At 44.0% G+C, this 26,320-nt stretch overlaps 1 protein-coding gene across 4 annotated transcripts in view; it reads left to right on the forward strand.

Moving 5' to 3' along the window:
* Window positions 1-519: 519 nt before the first annotated feature.
* Window positions 520-26,320, forward strand: part of ZNRF2 (zinc and ring finger 2) — an 85,613-nt gene continuing 59,812 nt past the window's right edge. Inside the window, exons 1-2 of one of the 4 annotated variants that reach the window (XR_012901924.2) lie at window positions 940-1,522; window positions 4,220-4,319. Coding sequence is in view for 3 of the 4 variants with exons in the window: in XM_075921944.2 (XP_075778059.1) it covers window positions 1,108-1,522 (415 nt within the window). In the remaining variant the exon portion in view is untranslated. Of the gene's footprint in view, window positions 1,523-4,219; window positions 4,320-26,320 lie in introns of all 4 variants that reach the window. The other 3 variants (XM_075921944.2, XM_075921945.2, XM_075921946.2) reach the window with 3 other exon arrangements.

The following is a 26,320-nucleotide window of genomic DNA, read 5'->3' on the forward strand; positions in this document are numbered from 1 at the left end:
ATCTCTTTTTCAGGTTTTTTTTCTCTAGAGAAGTAAGGTTGGAACATTTCTTTAAAACGAAAGATCAGTTTCTCCCTTCATTTCACGTTTCCAGGAGCTGGGCCTTCAAAAAAACAAACCCAAACAAAGCCCCAAGAAAACCAAACCAAACCAAACCAAACCAAACAAAAACCCAACAACTTTCCACTATCAAGAATTTGGGCAACCATGAACTGTGAGTAGACAGCTTTAAAATGTTTAATTGCCTTTCCAAGAGGCTTAGGTGGGGCCCCGAAGCAGCCCTATTTCTGCCGCGGCTGCAACCCCCTTTGAAAGCAGCGTTTGCGTGTATGCCCCACTAGAATCTGAGCTCTGCTCCTCCAGCAGCGGCTAGAGCTGCAGCCACCTGCTTGGGGTCGGGGAGCAGTAACAGGTGCGCCGGGTCCCTAGAGGGCTCTGCAGCAGCCCTTGCGGGTGCATTCACTGGCAGTTCCGGTTCACTCCCGCCCCTGAGCCACACAAGTGGGAGACCAGGGCCTGCTCCTCTCTGCCTCGCGGTGAAGGGGGGAGGGGAACCACGCTTCCCTCCTGACCCCGCAACCCAGCCTACCCCTAGGGGGCGGCTCCGGGCCAGGGGGCGGGGGAAGAGCGGGTGTGCTGGGGGGTTTCCAGGCAGCGGCAGCAGCCAGTGGCTCGTAGCTGGGGGCAGGGCTTGGGGCGCCCCGGGCTGCACCTAGCGAGGGGGCGGCTCCCGTCGCACCCTCTCCCCGCCGGTGCCGCCCCCACGATGGCGACACAGTAGGGGCGGGGCCGCCCCTCGGCACAGCCACGCACGGCGGGGCGAGCGAGCGGCGGAGGATGGCGGCGGCGCCGGGGCTCGGCCCCCGGACAGTGGCGGCGGCGGCCGGAGTCAGCGCCGTCCCGAGCGGCTCATGCCGGCGCCCGAGACCCGAGAGCAGCGGCCGCTCCGGGAGCACCAGCTGAGCCGGATCCCGGCGGCACCGAGCCAGCGCGGGCCGGACCGCGCCTCCCCACCCCTCTCCGCGCGCCCCTCGGGGAGTCGCTGCCTCCGGGGCCGCCCGCTCCCCCCGGAGCCGCCTCAGGGCGGCGGCGCAGGGCGCCGGGACTATGGGCGCCAAGCAGAGCGGCCCGGCCGCCAACGGCCGCACCCGGGCGTACTCGGGCGGGGACTTGCCCTCCGGCAGCGGCGGCGCGAACGGCACCGGCGGGCGCTCGGCGGGGGCCAGCGGGCGATACGCGCCTCAGGCCGCCCCCGGGGGCTCGGCGGCGGGAGCTGCGGCCGCTCCGCCCGTGGCGGCGCCCCGGAGCAGGTCCCTCGGCGCGGCGGCAGCCTCTGGGGCCAGGGCGGCCCAGTCAGCGTTCAGCATCCCCCACAGCAGCGGCCCCTACGGCTCGCAGGACTCGGTCAACAGCGCGGCCGAGGAGGGCGGCCGGGGCCGGCCCGCAGGGGGCGGAGGACACGGCGGGCCTCGGCTGGTGATCGGCTCGCTGCCCGCGCACCTCTCGCCGCACCTGTTCGGAGGTAAAGTGCCCGCGGGGCGGCCCCGGCATTGACATTGGGCCCCGCACCGTGTCACCCCTGCCCCGGGGGGGAGGGAGGGGCGAGACAGCGGCCCCCCTGCTCTCTTCCTACCCTGGGGGCAGTGGGGGTTAGGGGAGACCGCGTCCCCCTGCTCTCTCCCTGCCCCGGCGTGTGTGTGTGTGTGGGGGGGGGGGACACTACTGTCTGGTGTGTGTGTGGGGGGGGACACTACTGTCTGGTGTGTGTGGTGAGGAGGAGTGCGGATCCCATGCTACCTTTTTCTGGGATGTGTGTGTGGGGCGACTGCGGCCCTCCTGGTTACCCCGGCCGGGTGTGGGTGTGTGTATTGGGGGGGAGTCTACAACCTCCCGTGCTACCTCTGCCGGAGTGGGGAGAACTGTAACATTAGGGATTATTCCAGCCTCACCTATGGCATGGGGGGGGGGAGAGGCAGACTAGACTGTGACTCACTCAGACCTTCCCCATGCAGAGAGATCATAAGTATTTACACAGTCTCTCAAACTTGTGGTGGGGTAGGCAGGGGTGCGGAGCATTTTGTACGGTGGGGATGTTGAAAGCCATTGAACCAAACTGTAAGCCCTGTATATGGAAACAGCTTCAACCTATGGGGTGTAGCCGTGTCCCCAGGACCTGTGAGAGTAGGTCTTTAACTCCTCAGTGATGATCTAGGGAAAGACATAAGGGATAGCACTATTTTTGGTGGGGTTGAGAGGGTGAGTATTAGGGATGTAAAAAAAAAATTGTTTATAAAAATCTTAGTAGTTACATATTGTGGGCTCTGCAGTATAAAGCTTATACTGCAGAGCTTGCAGCACAGCCAGTTGCCTGGGAGTGGGGCTGACGTTCGGGAGTCTGTGCATGCCAGGAGTCGACTTATGCCTGCTCCGCTTCTGGTGAGCTGGCTGCTGACCCCTGCTGCAGGCTCTAATATAGTTACATCCCTAGTAAGGGGCTTGGGGCCAATTCAGTAGTGGTGTGGGAGTTTTGTTTTTTGGGAGGCTAGAGAAAGGGGTGTTACGCTTATTTTCTTTCCATGGAAATCCCCTGTCTGAATCTAGGTCACTACACTCATGTTTAAAAAAACAATATATTCTTGTCAACTTTCATTTCAGTGCACCTTTCTCAGCTGAAGTACTGATTGATTTCCTGTTCTATGCTTCTACATTCTGAACTTTTCATACATTTCAGAGTTATACAGTGAAGTGAGTGTTTTCTTATAGCTCTTTTGGCTCTTACTTGGGAGAGTAGTTCCTGACTTTGGAGAGTACCACAATGAATCATCGTTTAGTGAAAGGGACAGTTTTCTTTTAGCTTCAGAGGGGTAACTGAGTTAGTCTGTAAAAGGAAAAACTTAAACAACAAATAGTCTGGTAGTGCTTTAAAGACTAACAAAACATGTGGATGGTATCATGAGCTTTCATGGGCACAACCCACTTCAGATGACAGGAGTCATCTTTTAGTTCTCCAAGTTTGTTTTATCTATGCATGCTTCTGCTGCTATTCTTGACCACATAGGTTTAAAAAAATTATCCCCTGAAAGAGGAAGGAATTTAATAATGAAACAACCCCCCCAGCAATGTAGTTAGCACAATAAAAAGGAAAAAGGGCCTCTGTCCTGCCTCTTTAGACTAATAGCTGTAATCTGTGCCTGTGTAAATACTCCTGCCTACAACTTACATAATTAGGATTTAATTGGATCATGTATTCATGCAGTTTATTTTAAATCAGACTGAAATCTGTTTTTAGATACTGATTAAAATGTGGTAGCAGCTTGTTCCTGTTTCTAAATCACTGAATTGTTTGTATTGAAAGTTGGCTAATAAAATAGAAGTTGTTGTAATGGAAAGTTTCTTGGAATTAGCTTATTTTTCCATAAGAAGAAAATGTGTAGATGGAGAGGAGAAATTTAAAAGCAACCTCTTAAAAAAATGTATTTTCTTAAAGACTGCAGTATGTTTCCTGGAGGCGATAAAATAGAGGAACAGAAGCAGAGTATTAAATCTATTGAGAATGGAGGTAAATGCTCTGTAAATAGTTTGGAAAAGATTAACTAAAATTATGCAGTTTTTCCTGTACAGAAGTCTGTACAGTTGTTTAAATGAAAGATAGTGTTCACCAAAAAGCATTCTACCATCTCCCTTTCAGGTGTATTTTTTTAATTTTTAGGGAAGGTTCTTGAGTTGACTTTTCAATTACAATTCTTATAAAGGTTTACTGCTCAAATGAGTAAACATTAAGGTATAACAGGGCTGTCCTTTAATGTGTTAATTCTTTTTGATAACTGTTATAATTGTCTAGATGAGCTTAATACATGTGTGAGAGCTTGTGTAAATTTTAAATTAAAAATAATGAAACCTCATTTTTGGGGTGAGTTTTGGCGTAAGGTGCCCGTCTGTATGAACGAACTTTCATTTTTGATAGTGATGAATTAGAGCATTTGCAGCAGCATGATAATGTAGTTCTGTAAATATAAACAGTCTGTGATTTTCCTTTTGACACTTTTAACCTGCACTATAAGTGGCATAGACTCAAGAACGGTAGGTCAGATAAAGATTTTTTTCCCCACTCTTGGCACTTTTTGGGTGATCAACATGCCTATTAGATACCCCTTCAAACAGATTCCTGTTCAATTGTGTTTTTGTGTGTGGACCTGAAGACAGTCCTGTCATCTCCTAGGTCCGCTACTGGCTGCTCCTAGTGCTGTGATTGAACATGCTAATGGAGAGCATCAAGCCTACCTTAACAAGGAGCATTTGCCCTTGAGAAGGAAAAAAGTGTAAGTGTTCCTATAGTGCTGAGTTGCATGTTTATTAACTGTTAGTTAAGAGTAGCAGGGCTTTGATGCAAGGATGGTTGCAGTGTTATCTGAGTAATAATCATGAAAGCTGGTGTGTGCAATTCCTTTTGCAATCAAAGGGTACTGTGCTCTGGCATATTGTATAGTCTAGTGCTGTGGTGTCCAACATGCTAGGCACTAGCCACTGTAGTGGCTACTGCTTCAGAACTGGTTGGACATGGGTCTAGTGAGAGAAAAGAATTTAAAACTTAGTTGCCAATGTGTCACTCAAAAATAGGTTTCCTTGCTTAAAACTTGCATCAAAGCCTTAATTAGATCAGTTACCTACCATATTTTCCTCTTGTTACAATTTCAGGGGATAACTTACATAATTGCAGAGTAGTACCATATGTTTTCTTATCTGTGACTCTGTTAAACTAAAATGCAGAATATTAAATATTTGATGAAGATGCTATAGAATATATGCCCTCCACTAATTCAATAATCTTTCACCTTGCAGGGTGACTAATAGTTGATGGGTACTAGGCATGTAAAATCCTATTTAATTGGTTAACCGGTTAAAGGGGGCTTGAGCAGGGGGCCTGGTTTGGAGCTGCCACCTGTCATCCCCCAGCATTAGGTAGAGGATGCTCCAGCTGGGCCCTGTCTGCAGTGGGCCTGGGCACATCACAGGTAGGGGCTGCTCTGGTCGACCAGAGCAGCCCCTGCCTGCAGGATGCCCAAGCCCACTGCAGATAGGGGCTACTCCAGACAATTGTAGAAGCCCAGGCTGAAGCAGCCTCCTGCCTATGGCAGGTGGGGTGCTGCTCCAGCCTCCACTAGTTATTGTTATCAGTTAACTGGCACCCCTACGTATCACCTAATAAGGGTGATGAATAACATTTAACCTTTTACATCCCAGGTACTAGGTTTTTGATCATCAAGAAGCAAGATGTAACCAGCTTTACTGGTCACAATATTTAATCTGTGAATCAGTCTGAAGTAGCTTTGCTTTTTTTATATGAAAATGAATGGCTGTTTAATCCTAACATTCCTTTTTTTTTTTTTTTTAAAAGAGAGACCTTTACATTTCAAACTTTCCTATTTATATATTTTTTGCAACATATCTATTTTTATTAGATTTACCTGGCATTGCTTGGACCTTTAACTCAATTATTTTTTGTTTTTTATTGATTTAAATCATTGCTCTGGGATGGGCCTGGGAGGGGGTTCGTCTGCCCTCTGTGATCCCCCAACCAGATTGAGGAATGTAGAAAATGTTGCGTTTTCCACTCACGCTGACAAAGGGAACAGCTAGCAGAGTTCCTGTACAAAGGGGTGATGAGAGCATCAGCCTCCTCTGCCCAATGGGGTGCTTGCGGGGCTGGAGGCTATGGGCTGGGGCTGTCCTGGACAGGAGGGGGCATGCACCCAGCCAGCCCCTTTCACTTACCTTGTGATTCCATTTCCTTTCTGTATGTTTTTGGTTTTCAGCCCCTTCTCCCTCCCTCTCTCCCCCTGCACAACCAAACCCTTACCTTGCTTTAAGGTATGATAAGAGGAAGCTGCATACCGAATTTGGTGGTCCTAGCTCTTACTGTTTAGGAGTTCTTGAATGAACAAAGTTACTCACTCTCAAGCTCTCTCAAATATATAGAAGATATTGGTGGATGGCATAACAACTTTCACATACAATTAACCTAGTGTCTTTTCTAGCTATACTCTTTTACAAAATTCAATACAGTAGTCAGTTGCTTGGCTCAGACAAGTAGTTCTGCCGTAGATCACCAGTTTATAAGACACTTTCTGGTGGAAGATGATAATTTGCAGGACTGCTTGGCTGTGTCGAGACTGGCCAGTTTTTCCGGAAAATCAGCCGCTTTTCCGGAAAAACTTGCCAGCCGTCTACACTGGCCGCTTGAATTTCCGCAAAAGCACTGACTTCCCACTGTAAGAAATCAGTGCTTTTTGCAGAAATACTATGCTGCTCCTGTTCGGGCAAAAGTCCCTTTTGCGCAAAACTTCTGCGCAAAAGGGCCAGTGTAGACAGCTGAGATTTGTTTGGCACGGACGCTTTTCCGCAAAAGCACTTTTGTGCAAAAGATCGGGGCTTTTTTGCGCAAATCTAGATACCCTTTTCCGAAAATGCTTTTAATGGAAAACTTTTCCGTTAAAAGCATTTCCGGAAAATCATGCCAGTCTAGACGTAGCCCTTTTGTTCTCTTTCTGACTAGATTAAGCTAGTCTTGGTATGGTCCTAGGCAGTTACTTTGTGTATTGTGAGCATGCTTCAGACAGGCTCCCTTATTTTGTAAACTGTAGTTTAAAAACAAACTACAGAAGTTTATTTTGAGAATCACTTCAGCAGTTTCTTTGGGGATTCAGTTTATTGATATATAAAGATTAAACTGTGTTCTCCAGCAGACATTTTTGCTTTGACAATCAATAACATGTGTGTTACATTTATAATACTGCTATAATTGACCCTTAATGAATTGTACTCTATTGTGACTTTTGATTTAATCAAAATAATGTTTAAATATTAGCTATGTTAATTTGTTAATTATTTAACGCTTTAGTATACCTCTAGTACTAATCACATAGTGCCAAAAACTAAATGCTGCTATATGCTCAGGTGTGCAAAAGTATGATAATCTGTTGCTGTATTTCCCTGGTAGTAATTAAAATTTTAGTAATTCTTTTAAAAATAATTATATTTAAATTAAAAAATCATTCATAAGTCTCTCCTTTGAATTAAGAGGATCATGTGTTCATGCTAATTTTAGGTTTACAGTCCTTTATGATCACATATTGTTGTATATCTTGTACTTGTCAAACCAGTTAATTACAAATTAGGCCTTGATCTTGCAAAGACTTGTGTATATACTTAAATTTATGCACTGCAAATAGTTCTATTTAAGTTAGTGAATTTCAGGATTCAGACCTTATGCTGTAGTTAGACTCCTAAACCTTGCATGCTCTTCAGACTGTTCTTTGCACTGTAGTACAAAGTTCCAACTTTGTTTAAGGAGATAAAATTGAATCATTAATTTTATTTGTAAGCATTGTCTCATGTGCTCTTCACAAAGAACAATATTGTTTACATTAGACTTCCTATTAAACAGCCTGTAGAAAAAGATGGCCTTGAAAAGAGTGAAAACAGTTTAAATTTGTGTGCCTAACTTAATTTGTTTTCAACTCTTCATATTTCTTGTCAAGACTGATGTCTAGGTGTAACCTGTTTAACTCTTACTGTACCAGAGTTACTGTGATACAGTCTATGCTAGGATTTTTTGCCAAAAAAATTCCTTTTATAGCAATAGCTGGTTCAGCTCCAACAGTGGGTTATGGGCAGAGGGTCCAGTTTAAAGCTTTGAGAGGGATATGTGGTCACTTCCTATATCACCTCTGGCCTCTTCTGCACCCACCTTGCACCTCCCACATGTGCTCCAAACTAGCACTATTTCCACCCAGAGTTCCCACTAAGATTTTCCATCCATGAGCAGAATGACTTTTCTTGTGTGTACCAATACTGAGGTCATGTGCATGTGTTCGTATGTGTGCCACCATGCAAGGGAGGGGGATGTTCTTGCTGTTCCCTGAGAGACTCTCCCAGTGCAGATGCCCCAGCCCCCCATTGCTGGGACCTCAGCCCTGCTCCCAGGGCAGCCTGTGTGGAGGGCAGGGGCTGCTCCGGGCTGCTCCCCACGGAGCTGGCTGCAAGTCCATGCCTGGGGCGGAGGGAAGCTGCTGCCAGTCCCCAGGGTTTTCAGGGAGCGGAGGACTGGGGGTGGGGTAGGCAGCAGGGAGCTGAAGGGGCAGTGGCCTTTGAGAACCAGAGGGCAGTGAGAGGAAGAAGGGGTGGGAAGGGAGGAAAACAGGTATGCAGGAAGACCCTGCCCTAGGAGCAGTCATACTGCAGGCCCAGCTCTAGGTTCAGCAGCCACCCACCACACAGCCCGCCTCAGCAGCAGCTGCCTGGCCACAGCTCTGGTCCTGGGGAGTCGGGAACAGCAGACAGTCCCCACTCCCCAACCAAGCCCACCACCACCAGCTAGCTCTTCCGCCAGTAGGATGGTTAGTGCAGGCTGCAGGCACACTGCTGCGTGGCTCTGCTAAGGAGGTGAGCAGGACTAAAATTCTTTTTGTGCGCTCATGAAAGTGCCCACCCTAGAGAGAACTTAGCTTGGACCCCACCCTCGCAGATCCTTCCCTACTTATTTCTTCCATTGCCTCGCTACTGTGAGTGTGGCATGGGCATTAGTGCACTCTGCACGCCTACTGTCAAGCAGAACTGCAGTTGTGGGTACAGAAAGAGGGAATGGGTTTTGGTGGAATCTGACCCTCTGTCCTCTGCCAACCTGCTGTGGTAGCCCTGTTTCACTTCCCTGTTCTGGGCAACACATAGTGGTGCTTACTGGGATCTCTAGGTGTTTAACTTCACAGGCTCCCCTTCCCTCCCCCCCCCCCCCCCAAGCTGTGTTCTGCCTGACTCGCAACCTGGCAGAGATCTGAGTCGTGTCCCTCCCTCCACCGTTGGGTAGCTTTTGGATCCAGGCAGCTACCGGTGTGTTTAACCCTGTGCCGTCTAAAACACAAAACACACAAGAGCTCTATGCAGCTTAAAACCTGGTATCTTGAACTAACAGAAGTTGGTCCGGTAGAAGATTTTATTTATCTATCTCTTGTGTGTCTCATGCTCGAGGACCAATATAGCTACAGCAATGCTGCGCATATCTAAAGCTCTAGTAGCTGCTTAGGATTTTGTTTACATTAGTTCTGCTCCAAAGGTGGAAGCACTAATGAAAGCATAGTGTAAATGCTAGGGATGTAAGTGAGTAGTAGAATGACTACTCAACTAATTGCTTCCTTCCCCCTTGTTGCCCATCAGAGGCAGCAAAAGGGGGGGGGGAAGCCAGCAAGCTGGTCCCCCCCCAACACAATCTCCATGGGGAGGGACAAGGGAGGCAAAGGTGCAGCGGGGGACTGGTTGTGAGCTGGGAATCAGCTGATTCTTGGCTCACACCTGCTCCTCTGTTTCGCCTCTGCTTTTTAAATGTAGTAAGAGTCGCCTGACTCTACTACATTTAAAAGGCACAGCCACAGTGGGGTTAGCTCCCAAGGCCAGGTGCTAAGCCTACTACGGCTTTGAAGAAATTCCAGCGATTGTTTGATTAGCTGACTACATGAAATTTAACATCCCTAGTAAACACCTCATTTGTATCTTGACAGTCTCTTAAGAGTGATCAGACAGGGAGAAGAGGCTTTAAATTGAACTATTTTTCTGTTTTGAAAACAAAAAAACTACTGGTGGGAATTGGGTTACACCAACAAGAAAATGTTAAATATCTTTTCATTTTTACTTCAGCTATTTCTCAGCTAATGTAATTTGAATAGCTTTTAAAATATTTGAAGGGGAACCATTGATGGGAAGTATAGTAAGTCATGTTGTCTGGAGTTGTTCATGACCTTGAGTGCCAAACTCTGAGCATGCTATCAAAAAGTAGGGCAGTCACCCTGATCTGCTTGTATGTTCTGCAATTAGATTTCACCAAACCAGTAACAAATGTGAATTCCTGAACTCTTCCCATGGAGTCACAGACTCCTTGGGCATTCCAGGTTATCTTGCCACCCAGGCAAGCTGGATTTAATGATGGTTGATTGTTATATACCAAAGATCATAGAAATGTCAGGTTGCTTTCAATTGGAAGAGACAGGTCTCTGTCGTTTTCCTCAGATCTCACATGAAAAACAATGCTTGTAGCTAATCTTCTAGTAAATTACTTCCGGATTCATTAACTAGGAAAAAGAAATAAGAACTATTTACAGGGTAAAGCAGGCAAACAGATGCACATGGGCGAGTTACAATCTGACCTCATCAGTATTGTAGCAGTCAGCCAGTGCTGAATATATTTTTGGGATAAGCCAGGTTGATACAGGGGTGCCCACTTATATTTTATAGCTCTAGCTTTGTCAGAGTCCAAACAGAAAAAGAGGAAACATTTTCTTGTTCGTTATGTATTTCCTTCTTTCATAATTCAAGCTGATGGATAAGCTCTTTTGTATGTAGTTTCTTCATGAGTGTAAAGGAGAAATTAACAAAGGTTTTTGTATTGTGATGTTCCAATACAGTGGCCCATTAAATTTTGATAGCTTTCTTAATGAGAAGGAGGTGATCCCTTTTGACAATTTCAGGACAAACTTTTTTTTTAGTTATAAACAAATGTAAATATTTACCTTTATAATGTAATAAAGATAAATGAAATTAACAAATGCAGCAATTTACAAGCATTTCATAAATCTAACCAACTAAATTCATCCTTATAAGTTCAGTACCCATCTTAGCCATACTAACACAGAGGTGAAACAGGTTTCCAGCAATAAGTTTCAGTGCTTGGCTGTGGCCTAAAGCCTTGGCAAGAGCTGGCACCTGAATTGCCAGCATCACACAGTAATCTTCAAATGATTTAAAAGGAGGTACTTCATATAACCTTGAGTCCCTCCAGCATTTTTACCAGCCCTGAAGTTGTATTTTCACACTTGTTAATATTAGATTTTACTTCTTTGTTATATAAACTTGCACAAATTACTCAAAACTCTGTACACACAGAGCTGTCAAATACAAACAATTTAATGAATAATATTTCTATTCCAGAATCTTAGGTTAACTGCAATTGGTAGAAATAGTCTCTTCAGTCTCTTTAGGGGGGTACAAAACAGCTCCTGGCTGCAAACCTCTACGGCTGCCAATTCCCCTCTGGCTCTGTGGCCCTCTCCCCATGAGCACATTCAGCCACAACTTCCTCCTCCTGGCTCAGTCCACTGCCATATGCCCCCTGAGATCCTGAGGTTTCCATAGGATCTTTGGAGTGGAGAGGTGTGGTCACCTCGCAAGTATATCATCCAACTCTTTGTAAGCTGTAGGGACAGCACCAGAGAAGCAGTTTGCTTTCAGTGCCTTGTGGTAGGTGTTTCATGGTTCCTTCGTTTTGACCCTACACTGTAGTAGTTCCTCGTGGTCATGGCTCCTTTTGATCATGCAACTAGAGGTCTGCCTATAGATACCATCATTCCTACAGCTGGAGCACAGCTGTGACTGGACTACCTCCTCTCCCCAAACACAAATGAGATCTAGCACCTTGGCATGTTTCCAAGCCAGGGATCTCCTGGTGCATGTAGCAGGAATGGCTTACTGGAGAGAGGTGCTGAGAACACCACGCATCACTGAGTTAACAGGAAGGGGACTTTCAAATTTCCACCTGGTTGGTCACTTGAGCAGGGCAGTAGAGTTCAAACAGATGACTAGAGAGGTGTGAACAGATATTGTGGGAAGGGTGCTGGAGGCCGGTCAGGATGCAGTACTTCTCCATGGTGTCTACACTGGCACCCCAGTGCACTATCCAGAGCACAGCAAACTCTGTGCTTTTTGCAGAGGTGGTTTACCTAGAGCACACTGACTGTAGAATTAGTGCACACTATGTGCCTTGCCAGTTTGGAAACTGTGAAAATTACAGCTCTGGGGTAACTTGGCAGTGTAGGTTTGGCCCAAGTCATGCTGTTATTTCAGTCCATGTAGGTATTGGTAGAGCTTGAAAAAGCTGTTCTCTGGTGAGCAGGAAGCTTTTCCTAGTGACTGAAGAGCTCCAATGCCATTAGATTCTCCATGGAATTAAGCTTTTACATAAATACGTTTCTAACTGTTGTGTAGGCAGAGGTAACGTGTTCAGACAAATCCAGTTCCATTGCTGCTGCTCATAGCTTTCCCAAATTGCAGCACAATGAAGACTGACCAGTCTTGTTACTCTTCATTATTTGTATCCAAACCTAGCAGCTAGAGCAGCAATGGGCAGCCTAGGCTAGTGAGTGGGTTGCATGAGTGGCCCTTCTCCATCTCTGTGGGCCACAAAATTGTCGTAACTAAGAAGGTCTCCTGGGATAGGATAGTTTTGTTAACTGTGCTCGTGTACCTAGAATTTGCGGGAGATGTCAGTGATCTATAGCAGCGCTTTGGTTGGATGCAGAAGGAGCGCATGGCTCTCAGTCAGTATTGTGTGCAATCAGCACTCATCTCACTTCACATGCCCATTCTTTGTCAGGTGTGGGGGGGTCATGGGCTGCTGACCCACAGAAAAATCAGTTTGGGGCCACACACAAGTGAGAAGCCCCTGACTGAGAAGAAGGACACTCCCCACATTCCCCTTACACACCACAGCCTGGAGGAGGAAGAGGGGGGCAGCCTAGTACATTTTGTGTGCTTCAACCCTGTGGATGGGTGGCTTGGGAGCTGGAGTTCCAATGCTGAGCCTCAGGGGCCAGATCCAGGCAAGCTGGGGGCTGCATCTGGCCCAGGGGCTTGAGGTTTCCTACTCCTGCTTTATGTACATGCCACTTTATTAATACTGATAGGAAAAAAAACTACGTGAACAGAAACCAGCAGAATCTGGCAGCCCTGCGCGCGAGCAACAGTAAACAAAAAGTCTCATGGGCTGCATGTAGAAACCCAGTGGGGCACATGCAACTCTCAGGCTGCAGGTTACCCACCATTCAACTAGAGTTTAAATATTAGCTGAGTGGTACCAAAATTTATACCCTGGGACATTACCTCATAGGACTGTATGCCCTCCATCTTCCTGACAGCTGAGACTGGCTTCTTAGCAAGGCATTGTCTTTGTACAGAGGGCGACTGCTGGGTTCCATATTGGGCCTAATAGGTGGTAAACTGCTTTGGCCCTGGTGTTAAGCAAAACACTGCAGTTTAATATAATTAAATACTAGAAGATTTACTCAGTGTTGCTCAGGTCCTTAACTCACTTAATTTTTTTTCTTCATTTAAATATCATCGATCTGGGTGGGCCTGGGCAGGAGAGGTTCAGTATGCAGGCTGTTCTGGGGAAGAGAGGATTACCCCAGTTCTCTCTTGCTGCAGCTGTTTGGAGTCATGTGAAAAGTACTTCTCCATGGCCAAGCTCCAGTGGGCACAGCCTGGAGAGGTGTGCATGCCCCTGGCTGGGGCAGGTCCAGGTTCATCTTCTCCTATGTTCCCCAGTCAGAGGTGAGGACTACAGCACACTGTGCACTTTCCTCTCACTCTTTGTCAAAAGCAAGCAGTCAGCTTTTAGCCAGCTCTCCACACGACAACTCTCCGGATCTGCCTGGACTCCTTCTCTCCCCCCTTCTCTTCCCCCCCCGCTCTGCCTTGCTGCCTTCTACAAAGGCAATGGGGAGAGGGCAGGCACAAGCCGGTGCTGGGGGACGCTGGCTTAAAAGGTGGGCAGGCGGCTCTTGTGCATTTTAAAGGCAGAGGCGCAGCAAGATAGTGAGAGCTCCCCCTCATTGACTAATCGAGTTGATGGAAATTCCATCGACACCTTGATTAGCTGATTAATAGAAATTTAATATCCCTAGTTCAAACAAACTTCTGTATAATTTGCATGTGTATTCATGCATGTGCGCTATTCCTGCTTCCTTTGGCATAATGGAAATCAAATGCCCTGCTCTTCTAGGATTCCTAATATATGGAATAATTGTTCAAATCCTGATGGTATAGTTCCCTAAGTGGCCTCTTGTGCACAATTGCACACTAATTTCTGGCAGCCTGCTAAGTGGTATTTTTTTCTAAACATCGCATAAAGGGGATTTCATTACTGGTAGGAATCTGAATACACTAAGTCTACAGCTGGCTGAGCATCAACAATTTCAAAGTGTTCTGTTAAGTTCTCCTCAGCCCTTGTCAGTCATTTTAGGGAATCCTAACGGATCGATGTTCTTGGTTCAATGTCTTTTATACAGCCTCATTTTGAAGCCTTTAACCTCTGAATAAATCTGTGTATAGCTGAGGTTTTTCTGCTGAAGTTTACCTGTACCTGCATCTGCATGAGCCAAATAATCTGTAGTTTTCTGCAATGCTTTTGCATCGTGGTTTAATAACTTGCTGTAATTACCTTCATTGATTTCCACAGACTGTGTTACTTAGCATGGTGATGAAGCAGATTGCTCTTGTTCACAATGGTGATAGAGTTGAAAGCCTTGGTGACTGCTTTGAGATGTTATTTTTGAGCATCTTAAGCAGGGATAGGCATTGGACAATAAATGGCCTGCGATTTTCCAGGGTTTGCCACTGGCCGGGAGCCAGATGCTTTTCTTAACCTGAGCGTCTGCATGCATGGCTGCTTGCAGCTCCCGTTGTCTGCGGTTCACTGTTCCTGCCCAATGGGAGCTGCAAGAAGCAGTGGCCCAACCCACAGAAAACTAAATAAAGCGTCTGGCAGCTGGCCAGTGGTGAACTTCATCTGGCCCGTGGGTTGCTTATTGCCCACTAATTATCTGCTGTTTGTGGACCAAGGAAGAAAAATCTGCTATAATTCACATTTCCCAAAGTTTAAAATGTTCATAACCAGGTGTACGAACAATGGTTTTTGCTCAACTTCCACAGCTGCAAATGTGTTAAGCTCAAATTTTTCAGTTAGGCTTCAAAGGTCATATAAATCATAAATGTTCTGACTTTGATAAGTGCTAAGCTTCTAGGACTTCCCTTTGGCTATCAGGTGGGTTTCACAAAGATGTGATCAAAAACTAAAAAACCATGAGACTTATTTTCAACCTGAAACGGACATGCAATTCATTACCAGCATGTGTCCCTTTTCCCATGCATATGCAGAGAATTAATATTGCTCTGAAAAGATCAGGAAACCTACAGGAGAAACCCCAGAGGTTGAGAGATCTGATTGCAGCTCACAAACAGAACACAAATGTTGATTTAGAATTAGCTTTGGCACCTCTCTCCTCCTTCTCTGTTAACCATTAACTTGTATGGGAGTTTTTTTGGCTCTCCTTTTTAAGCCTTCCATAGTCCCAGATGAGTTGATGTGCTGCATGTAGTGGAGATTTTTAATAGATTCTGCTGTTTTTCTGACTTAAATGTATCATAAGTTTGCAGTTCACATAGTTTGCGCACATTACGTTTCCTCTAATATGCAACAAAGATGAGTTTTTGTAAACTTATTCCCTCTAGCGTATGAAAAGGAAATTTACATAAAGGATTCATCTGGCAGCAGCCTTTATTTTTAAATGTTTTAAAACTAGTACTGTTCACAAATCTTTGCTAGCCACTCTGACTGAAGTTACCTGCAGCCATACGACTTTCTCCTATGATTTCATTACCTTCTTTGGTTTATAAAATGTGGTACTCCAGGCAGAAATCTTGATTTCAGTAAAGCAATACTCTTCTTTTGGTCGTAATTAAACAATGTCTAAGCACATGGTATTAACAGACACTTGTTGCTGATGTGGGGGGTTTATTGTCATCAGAGATTCTGTGGCACCTTTCATAAGGGTAAATCTGGTGTTGAAAGTTGAAATTTGTTTAGGATAGTTACATTATCATACTTTGTTGTTTAAGGCTACAGGTACACAGAGTAAACAGACTTGTGTAAGTCTCATTAAAACACCCCCTCCCAAAAAATCATTTTCCAAAAAGCAAAGGAAGAGGATATAACAGAAAAATTATGTCTTAAACCATCTTGGTGTATTGCAAGACACTGAACAAACACAAATGAGGAGTGTTTGTCAGTTAAAGGCCTACTTTGACAAACTTTGGTTTCTACACTGTTGTTATAGTGAAAGCTGTTGTGACTCCCATTGTGAATGTTAGTTTCATGAAAGAGATTTGTAACTTGATAAAGACTTGCTGTATACTGAAATGTGCCTGGAAGAATTTTTTAGGGAGATTGTCAAAATGCTGTCTGCTAACTTTAAAGGAAAGCATTTAAATTTAAAATGACCCAATTTCCTCAGAAATAATATTTGCTTTAGCACTGATTAGGCCTCAATTGGAGTATTGTGTCCAGTTCTGGATGCCACATTTCAAGAAAGATGTGGAGAAATTGGAAAGGGTCCAGAGAAGAGCAACAAAAATGATTAAAGGTCTAAAAAACAGGAGCTATAAGGGAAGACTGAAAGAATTGGGCCTGTTTAGTTTGGAAAAGAGAAGATTGAAAGGGGACATGATAGCAACTTTCAGATATCTAAAAGGGTGTCACAGGAAGAAGGAGTAGGAAATTATTCTTCTTGGCCTCTGATGATAGTACAAAAAGGAATGGGCTTAAACTGCAGCAGGGGAGGTTAAGGTTAGACACGAGAAAAAACTTCCTAACTGTCAGGGTGGTTAAACACTGGAATAAATTGCTTAGGGAGATTGTGGAATCTCCATCACTGAAGATATTTAAGAGCAGGTTAAACAGACATCTATCAGGGATGGTTCTAGATGGTGCTCAGTCTTGTGGTGAGGGCGGGGGACTGGACTTGGTGACCTCTCAAGGTCCCTTCCAGTTCTAGTGTTCTATGAATTCCTGTCACTCAGACACTCACATAATGACAAGACACTCACCAGTGGCATTTTAAGTGGTGGAGTTACAGGGTTCCTACCAGGTAATGCATAAATCAGGAGGAACTCTCTTTAGCAGGGATGGGCAATAATTTAAAAGCTCTCTCTCCTCTAAGCACTGACCACTGTCTGGCCATCCCGCTGCGCTGCTTCCACTGATACAGAGACAGCAGCATGAGGGGAGGGACAGGGAGGCCTTCATGTAATCATTTACCTATCACATCCATACTTCAGACACAGACAAAATGGGTTTGAATGGCTCTGTTTCCTGGCCTCTTTGGTCAATTCAATATATAATAGTTTTTATAAATAACAGTTGTGGGGCATTTACATCAGAGTTCTCACAATACTTTTACACAGAATGACAAAAGTTCCAATTCTTTTTAATGTTTCTGTTTATCCTACATAGAAGTTGCTAGGAATGAACATCTGTATTCATTTTTACAAAGATTCTAACTTTCACTTAAGAATTGTAAAATTTCTTCTGATCACAAAGTTTCTTCCCTAACTGCAGATTCTCTTGCATTTGCCATAAGAGAGATGGAAAAATCACTTCACCACTCTTTGCTTCATTTTCCCAATTTGTAAAGTGTGGATAGTGGTCCTTGCCTCCTTTTTAGAGTGCTTTGAGATTGATTGATGATTGTAGCTGAGAGAGAGCTAGGTATTACATTCATGAGGTGCAAACTTTGAACTCTAGTTTTTCTGATTATCATGTGAAATATCTGCACATAAAGCCAAACTCTTTTATGCTGCAGTGGAGAGGTATCTTGTATATTGTATTGTATTGTAGTTTGAATGGACATTTCTTGTTCTCCAGACAAATTGTGCTTTATAACTATAATTTGTTTAGACAATCATTTGAGACTGAGGTATCAAATTGAAAAGGAGAAACTTCAAAAATGTCTTGGTGTAGCTTAGTTGATGCAATTTTAGGTTTTATTTAGAAGAAACCCAAAATCCTGATAGTCATTTCTCACCTTCCAGGTTGACAGAGTCATTAAAGTGTCATGCAGTTTAGCCACTCTGCTTGAAGTTAACTCGTGCAAGTGGTGGAATGTTTTAATTGACTTAACTTTAAATGTTTGTGAAGTGCTTTTTAACATGAAAAGCACAAGATAAATGTCAAATATAAGTAAGCTCTGTAGAGACTTTACTTTTTCTTCCTCTGTTAGAACGTTTACTATACTCCTTAAACCAGTTTATTCAAAAGAGCAGTTACATTCTTGTTGTAACAGTTTTACAGGTAAGGAACAATCTGTTAGCATCAACATGCAAATACTCGTGTATTTGAGTACATTAAAACATGTTTTACTAGTATTATACAGCTTAGATATTTATATTGATTAGATGGTGATTGATAATTTTAGAAGGCTGCCTTGGAATAAACAGAATAGAACAATCTTCTCAGAAATTTTGCAGCCTGCAGTGGATTTCCTTTCAAATTTGTTGTGGCTTTTAAAACCATCAAACCTCATCCCTCTCTTCTGCCCCCTCCCCCCCAAGATATAGTCTTCTGATTATTTTATAATGTTGCTTAAGAGTAACAACATGTGTTGTTTTATTCACATTTACAAATGTTCTCTAATCTTGTAGACTCTGATGCTGCAAAGTGTTGCAGTGCAAATAAGTGTTTTGCCTCTTACATCCTGTTCAGAGATTCCGTTTTCCTTAGTTTCTTTTCTGCCTTCATGTTGCTACAGGTTGGACCTCCCTGGTCTGGCACCCTTGGGACCTAAACAGATAAGGGATTTTGCTGGACCAGGGGAGATCATCTCCCTTCCTTCCCCCACCCTGCTACTGGCCTTCCCAGTGCTGGATCGGCCGCAGGTCCCACTGCCCTGCTGGTCTTTGCCTCCCATGCCAGGCAGCCCAACTCGCAGTGTGCCGTTTGATGTGCTGGCCTCCTGGCCCCACTGGGCAGCTGGCTGTCCAGGTATGGGGATCTAGGCACCTGACCCTGCTGGCAGTTTGCTACCAGCAGCCCACAGCTTTGCCAGTCCACAGGGCTCCTAGGCACCAGCCCTTCACCAGGACTCTGGCCTGGAACATCTGTGGTCCTGTCAGACCATGGATGTTGCTGGACCAGAGAGTCCCCGTTTAGAGGTTCAACCTGTAGCTGTTTAAAAGATTCAGCAAGCAGTTCCGGCTCTATCAGGAATGCAGTCAATAGTAATTCAATTGCTTAGTACGAAAAAGCAGTATCTCTACATCTTCTAAAATATTTTAATATTTAGCAAGTTAATGCTGTAGTTCAGTATTTTACCTAATTAATGGAATTCTAGATAATCTGTCTTTTTTTTTCTCCTAATCCATTGCAAGCAAATCTACAAACTGAACAATGTATTCTTCCAGAGTTTATAATTTGATTACTATTACAGGTTGAACACTTCTTAATCTGGCATAGGGATATAAGTGACTAGTCAATTACCTGATAAGCAAATACTTTAAAGCTGGTTCCCCCCAGCACCATCTCCCTGGGGGGGCAGGGGCAGTAGAGGCACAGTGGGTAATGGTACGGGGAGGGGGAGGAAGAAGGGCGGAAGGAGTCTCTGCTTGTCTTGCAAAACCACAGCAGAAGCTTTTGAAATATACAAGAGTCCCAGTGGGGCTCCTGTACATTTCAAAGGCTGAGATGCTACAGAGAGCCTGCGTCCAGTGGAGGAGTCCTCTGCTGGCCCCACGCTTGCTGCAGGGCTCCTGCTTTTGAAATGTAGCAAGAGCTCAGCAGGTGGTGGTGCCCTTACAGACTAATTGAATAGTTGATGGAACCAGTAGCCTGTCTGCCGACAGTGGCCAGCACTACGTGCCCCAGAGAGGGTGGACCGAAGACAATGATCAAGCGATTTGTCTCCTGCCATCCCTCTCCAGCCTCTGACAGAGGTCAAGGACACCATTTTATCCCCTGGCTAATAGCCTTTTATGGACCTAGCCTCCATGAAATTATCTAGCTTCTCTTTTAACTCTGTTATCGTCCTAGCCTTCACAGCCTCCTCTGGCAAGGAGTTCCACAAGTTGACTACACGGTGTGTGAAGAAGAACTTTCTTTTATTAGTTTTAAACCTGCTACCCATTAATTTGATTTGGTGTCCTCTAGTTCTTCTATTATGGGAACTAATAAATAACTTTTCTTTATCTGCCCTCTCCACACCACTCATGATTTTATATACCTCTATCATATCCCCTCCCCAGTCTCCTCTTTTCTAAACTGAAAAGTCCCAGTCGCTTTAACCTCTCCTCATATGGGACCCGTTCCAAACCCCTAATCATTTTAGTTGCCCTTTTCTGAACCCTTTCCAAGGCCAAAATATCTTTTTTTAGGTGAGGAGACCACATTTGTACACAGTATCAAGATGTGGGCGTACCATAGTTTTATACAGGGGCAGTAAGATATTCTGGGTCTTTACAGAAACCATGTTGACTTTTGTCCAACAAATTATGTTCTTCTACATGCTTCACAATTTTATTCTTTACTATTGTTTCGACTAATTTGCCCGGTACTGAAGTTAGATTTACCGGTCTGTAATTGCCAGGATCGCCTCTAGAGCCCTTTTTAAATATTGGTGTCACGTTGGCTACCTTCCAGTCATTAGGTACAGAAGCCGATTTAAGGGATAGGTTACAAACCACAGATAATAGCTCAGCAATTTCCCATTTGAGTTCTTTTAGAACCCTTGGATGAATGCCATCCAGTCCTGGAGATTTGTTAACATTAAGTTTTTCTATTTGTTCCAAAACCTCCTCTAATGACACTTCAATCCGGGACAGTTCCTCAGATTCATCACCCACAAAGGACAGTGCAGATTCGGGAATCTCCCCAACATCCTCAGCCGTGAAGACTGAAGCAAAGAAATCATTTAGTTTCTCCGCAATGGCTTTATCGTCCTTGATTGTTCCTTTTATAGCTTGATCATCTAGAGGACCCACAAGTTTTTTAGCAGGCTTCCTGCTTCTAATGTACTATAAAAACATTTTATTTCTTTGAGTTTTTGGCTAGATGTTCCTCAATCTTTTTTTGCTTTTCTTATTACATTTTTACACTTGATTTGACAGTGTTTATGTTCCTTTCTATTATCTCACTAGGATTGGACTTCCACTTCTTAAGATACCTTTTTGTCCCTCACTGCTTCTTTTACGTGGTGGTTAAGCCACGGTGACTCTTTCTTAGGTCTCTTGCTATGTTTTTTAATTTGGGGTATACATTTAAGTTAGGCCTCTATTATGGTGTCTTTAAAATTTTCCATGCAGCTTTCAGGGATTTGGCTCTAGTCACTGTGCCTTTTAATTTCTGTTTAACTAACCTCCTCATTTTTGTGTAATTCCCCTTTTTGAAATTAAATGCCAGGGTGCTGGACTGCTGAGGTGTTCTTCCCACCACAGGAATGTTGAATGTTGTTATATTATGGCCACTATTCCCAAGCGGTCCTGTAACGGTTATTTCCTGGACCTGATCCTGCACTCCACTCAGGACTAAATCGAGAATTGCCTCTCCCCTTGTGGGTTCCTGCACCAGCTGCTCCAAGAAGCAGTCATTTAAGCCATTGAGAAATTTTATCTCTGCTTCTCTTCCTGAGGTGACATGTATCCAGTCAATATGGGGGTAATTAAAATCCCCCATTATTATAGAGTTCTAAAGTAATTGTGCCTTTTGGAATGTATGCTTCTCAGTTTAGAGCATTTTTATACAACAATAGAAAGCTTTCTGGATTGCTGTAAGCCCAGTTTGATGGCGTTTTCCATTGAAGAAGGGCTTTGCTCAGAATGAGGCAGACTGCATTGTTATAAGGCAGTTTGTGTCTTGGAATACCTGGTATGTCTCAATTGCTGTTTTATGTTCCAGCACTTCTGTTTTATATGTTGTATTCAAAATGGATGGATCAATGAGAGAGTCTTTTAAAAAAGTCTAGTAAAGCCAAACAACTTTTTGTTGGTTAACTTAAAGCTGCTTTTGCCAGTATCAGCTGTAAAGCCAGATAAGAGATGTCAATTAGTTGATTAAATACAATTGAGCTAGTTGATGGAATTTCCATTGATTAGTCAATTAGTTGATAAGCAGGGGAAACTACAGAGCCAAAATGCTGTAGGCTCCCAGCCCCAGGAGCTAACCCCACTGTGGTTCTGCCTTTTAAATATATTAAGAGTTGTCAGGCTCTTAATACGTTTAAAAAGCACAAGTGCATTGGGGGAGATGGACAGGAGCCAGGAATCAGCTGATTCCTGACTTATGCCTGGTTCCTGCTATGCCTCTTCCTCCCCTGACCCCTGCGGAGATGTTGATTGGGGGGGGGGGGGGCTTTTAAGATGGTTCTCTCCAGCACCAGTCCCCCCTCCCTCTGCCTCTCTGATAGAGGCAGCAAGGGGGAGGGAGCGACTAGTCAAGTCACTAGTCAACTATCTGATAAGCATATGTTCATCGGATAGTTGACTAGTTGCTTACATCCCTAAGCTAGATGCAGTTTCTTTTTAAAACTTTTAAATGAGTGACATGACGGGAACACATTTCTTTTCAAAGCTCAAACATATTATAATGAAGGCTGTCTGGCCAAACTATAATCTAGTAGGAGGAGATGTCAGTGATTTTTCTGCATTTAAGATAATTTGAAGGAGGAAGGGAGGTATTTTGCATCTATAAGAGTTAAAGTTTCAGACTTCTTCTCTTGCAAAGATTAATTTTGTTAGAAATTCTGAAACTCCCAGGAATTGCCATAATCTCACTACTTTAGATAAGAGTTCCCTCCTGACACTGGTAGGTCCTGCAGTCTTCATGGCTAGATATGCTCACTGCTTCCCCAGAGAGTAAATATTAAAAACTCAAGATGCCTGATCATGGCTTGGCTCTACAACTGTGGTCCCCAACACGGTGCCCACAGGGGCCATGGCGCCCGCGGGGGCATTTGCATGCGCCCGCCAGGTGCTCGGGGCTGGCCTGGCCCCGGGCACATGGCGCACGGTGAGCGCTGGGCGCGCGGCGCTTGGCGGGGGGAGCGCCGGCCCCGGGCGCGCGGCGCTTGGTGGGGGGGCACCGGCCCCGGGCGCGCAAGTGTCCCCGCCCTCTGGCACCCGGTGGGCGAACAGCCACACCCCCTGGCGCCCAACAACCTCAAAAGGTTGGGGACCACTGCTCTACAAGATCTTTATATTTAAATTGTCTACTTACATCACCACCTGCAAGCATTGAAATAGAAATAACAATCACTTTTTCTTCCCTTGCATCCTGTAGGTAAAATAGTTTCATGTGCGCGCATGCATCCCTTTATAAAAACAAGAAAAAAGTTTGAACAGCCTAATCCAAAGATCTATTCAGCACCCAGACTGTGGATAGCTCAAACTATAAGATTGGAGCTCATGAACCAAGGCATAGGCTTTGTCAGATAGGATTCTTATTGCTAATGTCTAGAAAGCAAGATACCTCCAGGATTCATGTGCTGTAGGGTTTTTTTGTGGGGGGTGTTTGTTTTTTGTTGGGTTTTTTTTTGCTTTTGTAGAGCAGGTTTAGGGAATTTGTGTTTCAGAGATTGGAGTTGCTTTAATTGACTTGTACAGTTATTCTCCATTTCCCTTTAGATGTAGGAAATAGCTTTAGCAGTGCTGAAGGGCAATAAAGACTGCATTTATCTGGAAGGGGACCTTCCAGTCTTCTTCAGTCAAAGCATCTGTCCATCTACGATTCCTTATGTCTAGTTTTCTTATGAATTTTTAACTGCTTGTTTAGACTCATTTTCTTTTGAATTTGGCTATCACAGTATCTCCTCAGCTTTTGTTCTCAAAAGTAGATTTCCTTGTTGGCATTTTTGCTGCTCCATCCTGCATTTTTTTGTTTGCTTTTTTTAGTTTTCCACCTGGATAAAGTAGTCACTTAAGGTAAAAGACAGTAACATACAAACACAAAGGAAGGAGAAAGCACTAAGTACTTAATTCATTTAATAGCTTTTGAAGCAGAAATGGAAAACACAGTAAGACTTTGACTCAGGTGTTTGGGAAAGCTGTGACCTGAATAGTTTTCCATTGTTAAATGTTTAAGATAACATTAAATAAAAAGGTCTATTCAGTTGCTTTTTTACAAATAACTTGCCATATGTCTAACAGATCGCCTGCCCATGCTTTGTGAAATGGACTTATGGACATGAATATACATAACTCAAAGGTGCTTTGAGCAAATTATTTTGTGTAACCCATCAATCTTCCTGTCATGATCTGCTGGTTCTGTTTATCTTATTTTGATGTATGTATCATTTGTGTGTGTAAAATTAAACATACGAAGTGGGGAATACTTTGTGGGTTTTAGATGTTGAATGAGAGACAGGGAGGGTGTTACTTTCAAAAGTCTTGATGAGCAACTGTTAAACAATCTCTTTTGTCCTTAAGTCTGAGTAGGGGTTGGTAGAGAGTGGTCTCAACTCCTTAACGAAAAGGATAGGAAATATGGGGCCTGGGTCTTATGGCTTGGCTGCACCTGAAGGAAAGGAACGGAAGACCCCAGGGTGGGGAGAGAGCCCTGGTTGGGAGGTGCAGCTGGAAAAGAGGTTTTAAGGTGAGCGTGTAGAGTTTGTACTGAGGTTTCAGTGTAGAATTAGCTAAGTGGTTTTGTTTCTTTTGATTTGTAATATACTATGCTCTGCCTGTTCTCCTTTATTATCCCTTAAATCCTGCTGCTTCTACTTAATAAAATCATTTATATTTTCTGTCAAACCCAGTATAAATAATTGTTACCAGAGGGGGGGCAACCAGTGTGTACATCCCCGCTTTTATTGTTAAAGGTGGCTTACCCTTATCTAATTCTTTGGGGTTTGATCTCATCTGGGGAGTGGTATCTCAGGAAGCTGGGCCCTAAATTGCACTCTCCTTGGACCTGAAGAGGTTCAGTATCTGTACTGCTTCTCGGTCGGGGCAGGGACCTCTGCTTGGGGCCTTGGCTGGGGGACACCAGCGGAGCTGGTCCAGCAGGACTGGGCAGTGAGGAGCCCCAGACAGCAGGAAGGCAAGTGGCAGTTGCCTTGTCAGCACCCTGGGAGCCACCCCGAGAGGTTGTCTGTGACTTCACCCCGTCACAATGTCCTTGGGGTATCTGAATCTTAGGTAAATATGTCCTTCTTTCTACATTAGACTCCTGCATATTTGTGCATCACTTGTGTAAGGATGTAGTTTCTGAGAGAACTTTGTTATCTTTACCCTGCTGGCTGTCAGTTTACCAAATCTTTTATTTTAAAAGCTTTTTCCCTTATTGGAAGGCATTGCCTCTATCACAGGAAAAATTATTTATATAGAATATAGATATTTCTATTTTAATAGAAAATTAGAATTTAAAGTTTGCTCAGACTATAAAAGCAGGGTTTCTAATTATGTTTCCTATGTAAATGAACTGTATCTAAAGCTCCCTAACTGTGCTTTGTTTAGGTTGGATGTCTGCCAGATAACGTTGGGAATAGTGGCAAAACTATTTATTTGGTATTTACTGGTGAAGCATTTCCCCTCACCTTAAACTTCACTGCACATAATTTTTGAAATCCTGAAATACATGCTTTGTAAAATTGGCTAACGTGCTGGTATACAAGAACTAAATTGATTATAAAACTATTCAGCAGTTTATGTAGCTCATCAGAACTTTTACCTGAAATACTTCTTGCACTTACTGTAAACTCAAACTTGTCCTATATACTTTTTTCCAAATAACAGTAGACAGTTGTGTTGCCCTTTTAGCTGCTTCAAAATGACTTGTTCTTTTTGTGCCACTGAACTTTTCCAAGTACAGTAAAACCTGTGTTACCTGGCACGCTTGGGGATTAGGGTGTTCCAATTATCTAAGGGTCCCATCAACCTAGGAAGAATCAATGGACAATAAGAGTACAACTCAAGTTTTTAATATTGGTACTTTTGTAGTGTGAGGCAGTTGGTCTCAGATTTCTATTTGGAGTTAAAGATGATTAGTGCTACTTAAATAAAAAATGAAGCCAATCATGGTAAACCAAGCCAGGCCTGTGTGCCTGAAGATGTGACAGTATTGTGACTGGGGGCAATGCTGGTTAACAAAGTTTTCTGGTTAACAGTGTACGGGATAACAAAGGTTCCACTGTAATTCCAGACAATTTCCTTGCATTTTTTAGACATTTGAATGCTTAATGGTAGCATTACCATGCTTGTCTTATATCCAGCTAGCCTAGCCAGTAGAGCAAGCTGTAAACCCTGGTATTTTAATTCTCTGCATCTTGGGAGTCTGTGTACCTAGGCCTGTCTGAAACATTCTATTTGAAGACTACAGGTAATTTTTTTTTTTAAGTAACTAAATAAGCCTTCTGTGGTTTGTCTTTCTGCAGTAACTACCTTTTGTCTACACTGTGGTAACAAGATTATCCTGACTTATTTAATCTGCTTTTAACAAATCTTGGTAAATATAGTAAAGTGAATTAATTAAACCAGTGAATTAATTAAAACATTGGTTAGTTTCCCTTTCTAAGGTTATGGTATATACATCGTGAATCATATGCAGAAGTGATCATTTCAGCACTGTTGATGTGAAAATAACTCTTAAGGATAGCTATAAAAAGAGCTTTGTTTACATGAAATTTTATGCAAGGGTGAAGTATTAAACACATCCTTTTCAATCCTTTGCAAGAAAGCTTTA

This window comes from Pelodiscus sinensis, chromosome 2 (genome assembly GCF_052426305.1).
Source record: "Pelodiscus sinensis isolate ZL-2025 chromosome 2, ASM5242630v1, whole genome shotgun sequence".
NCBI lineage: Eukaryota > Metazoa > Chordata > Testudines > Trionychidae > Pelodiscus > Pelodiscus sinensis.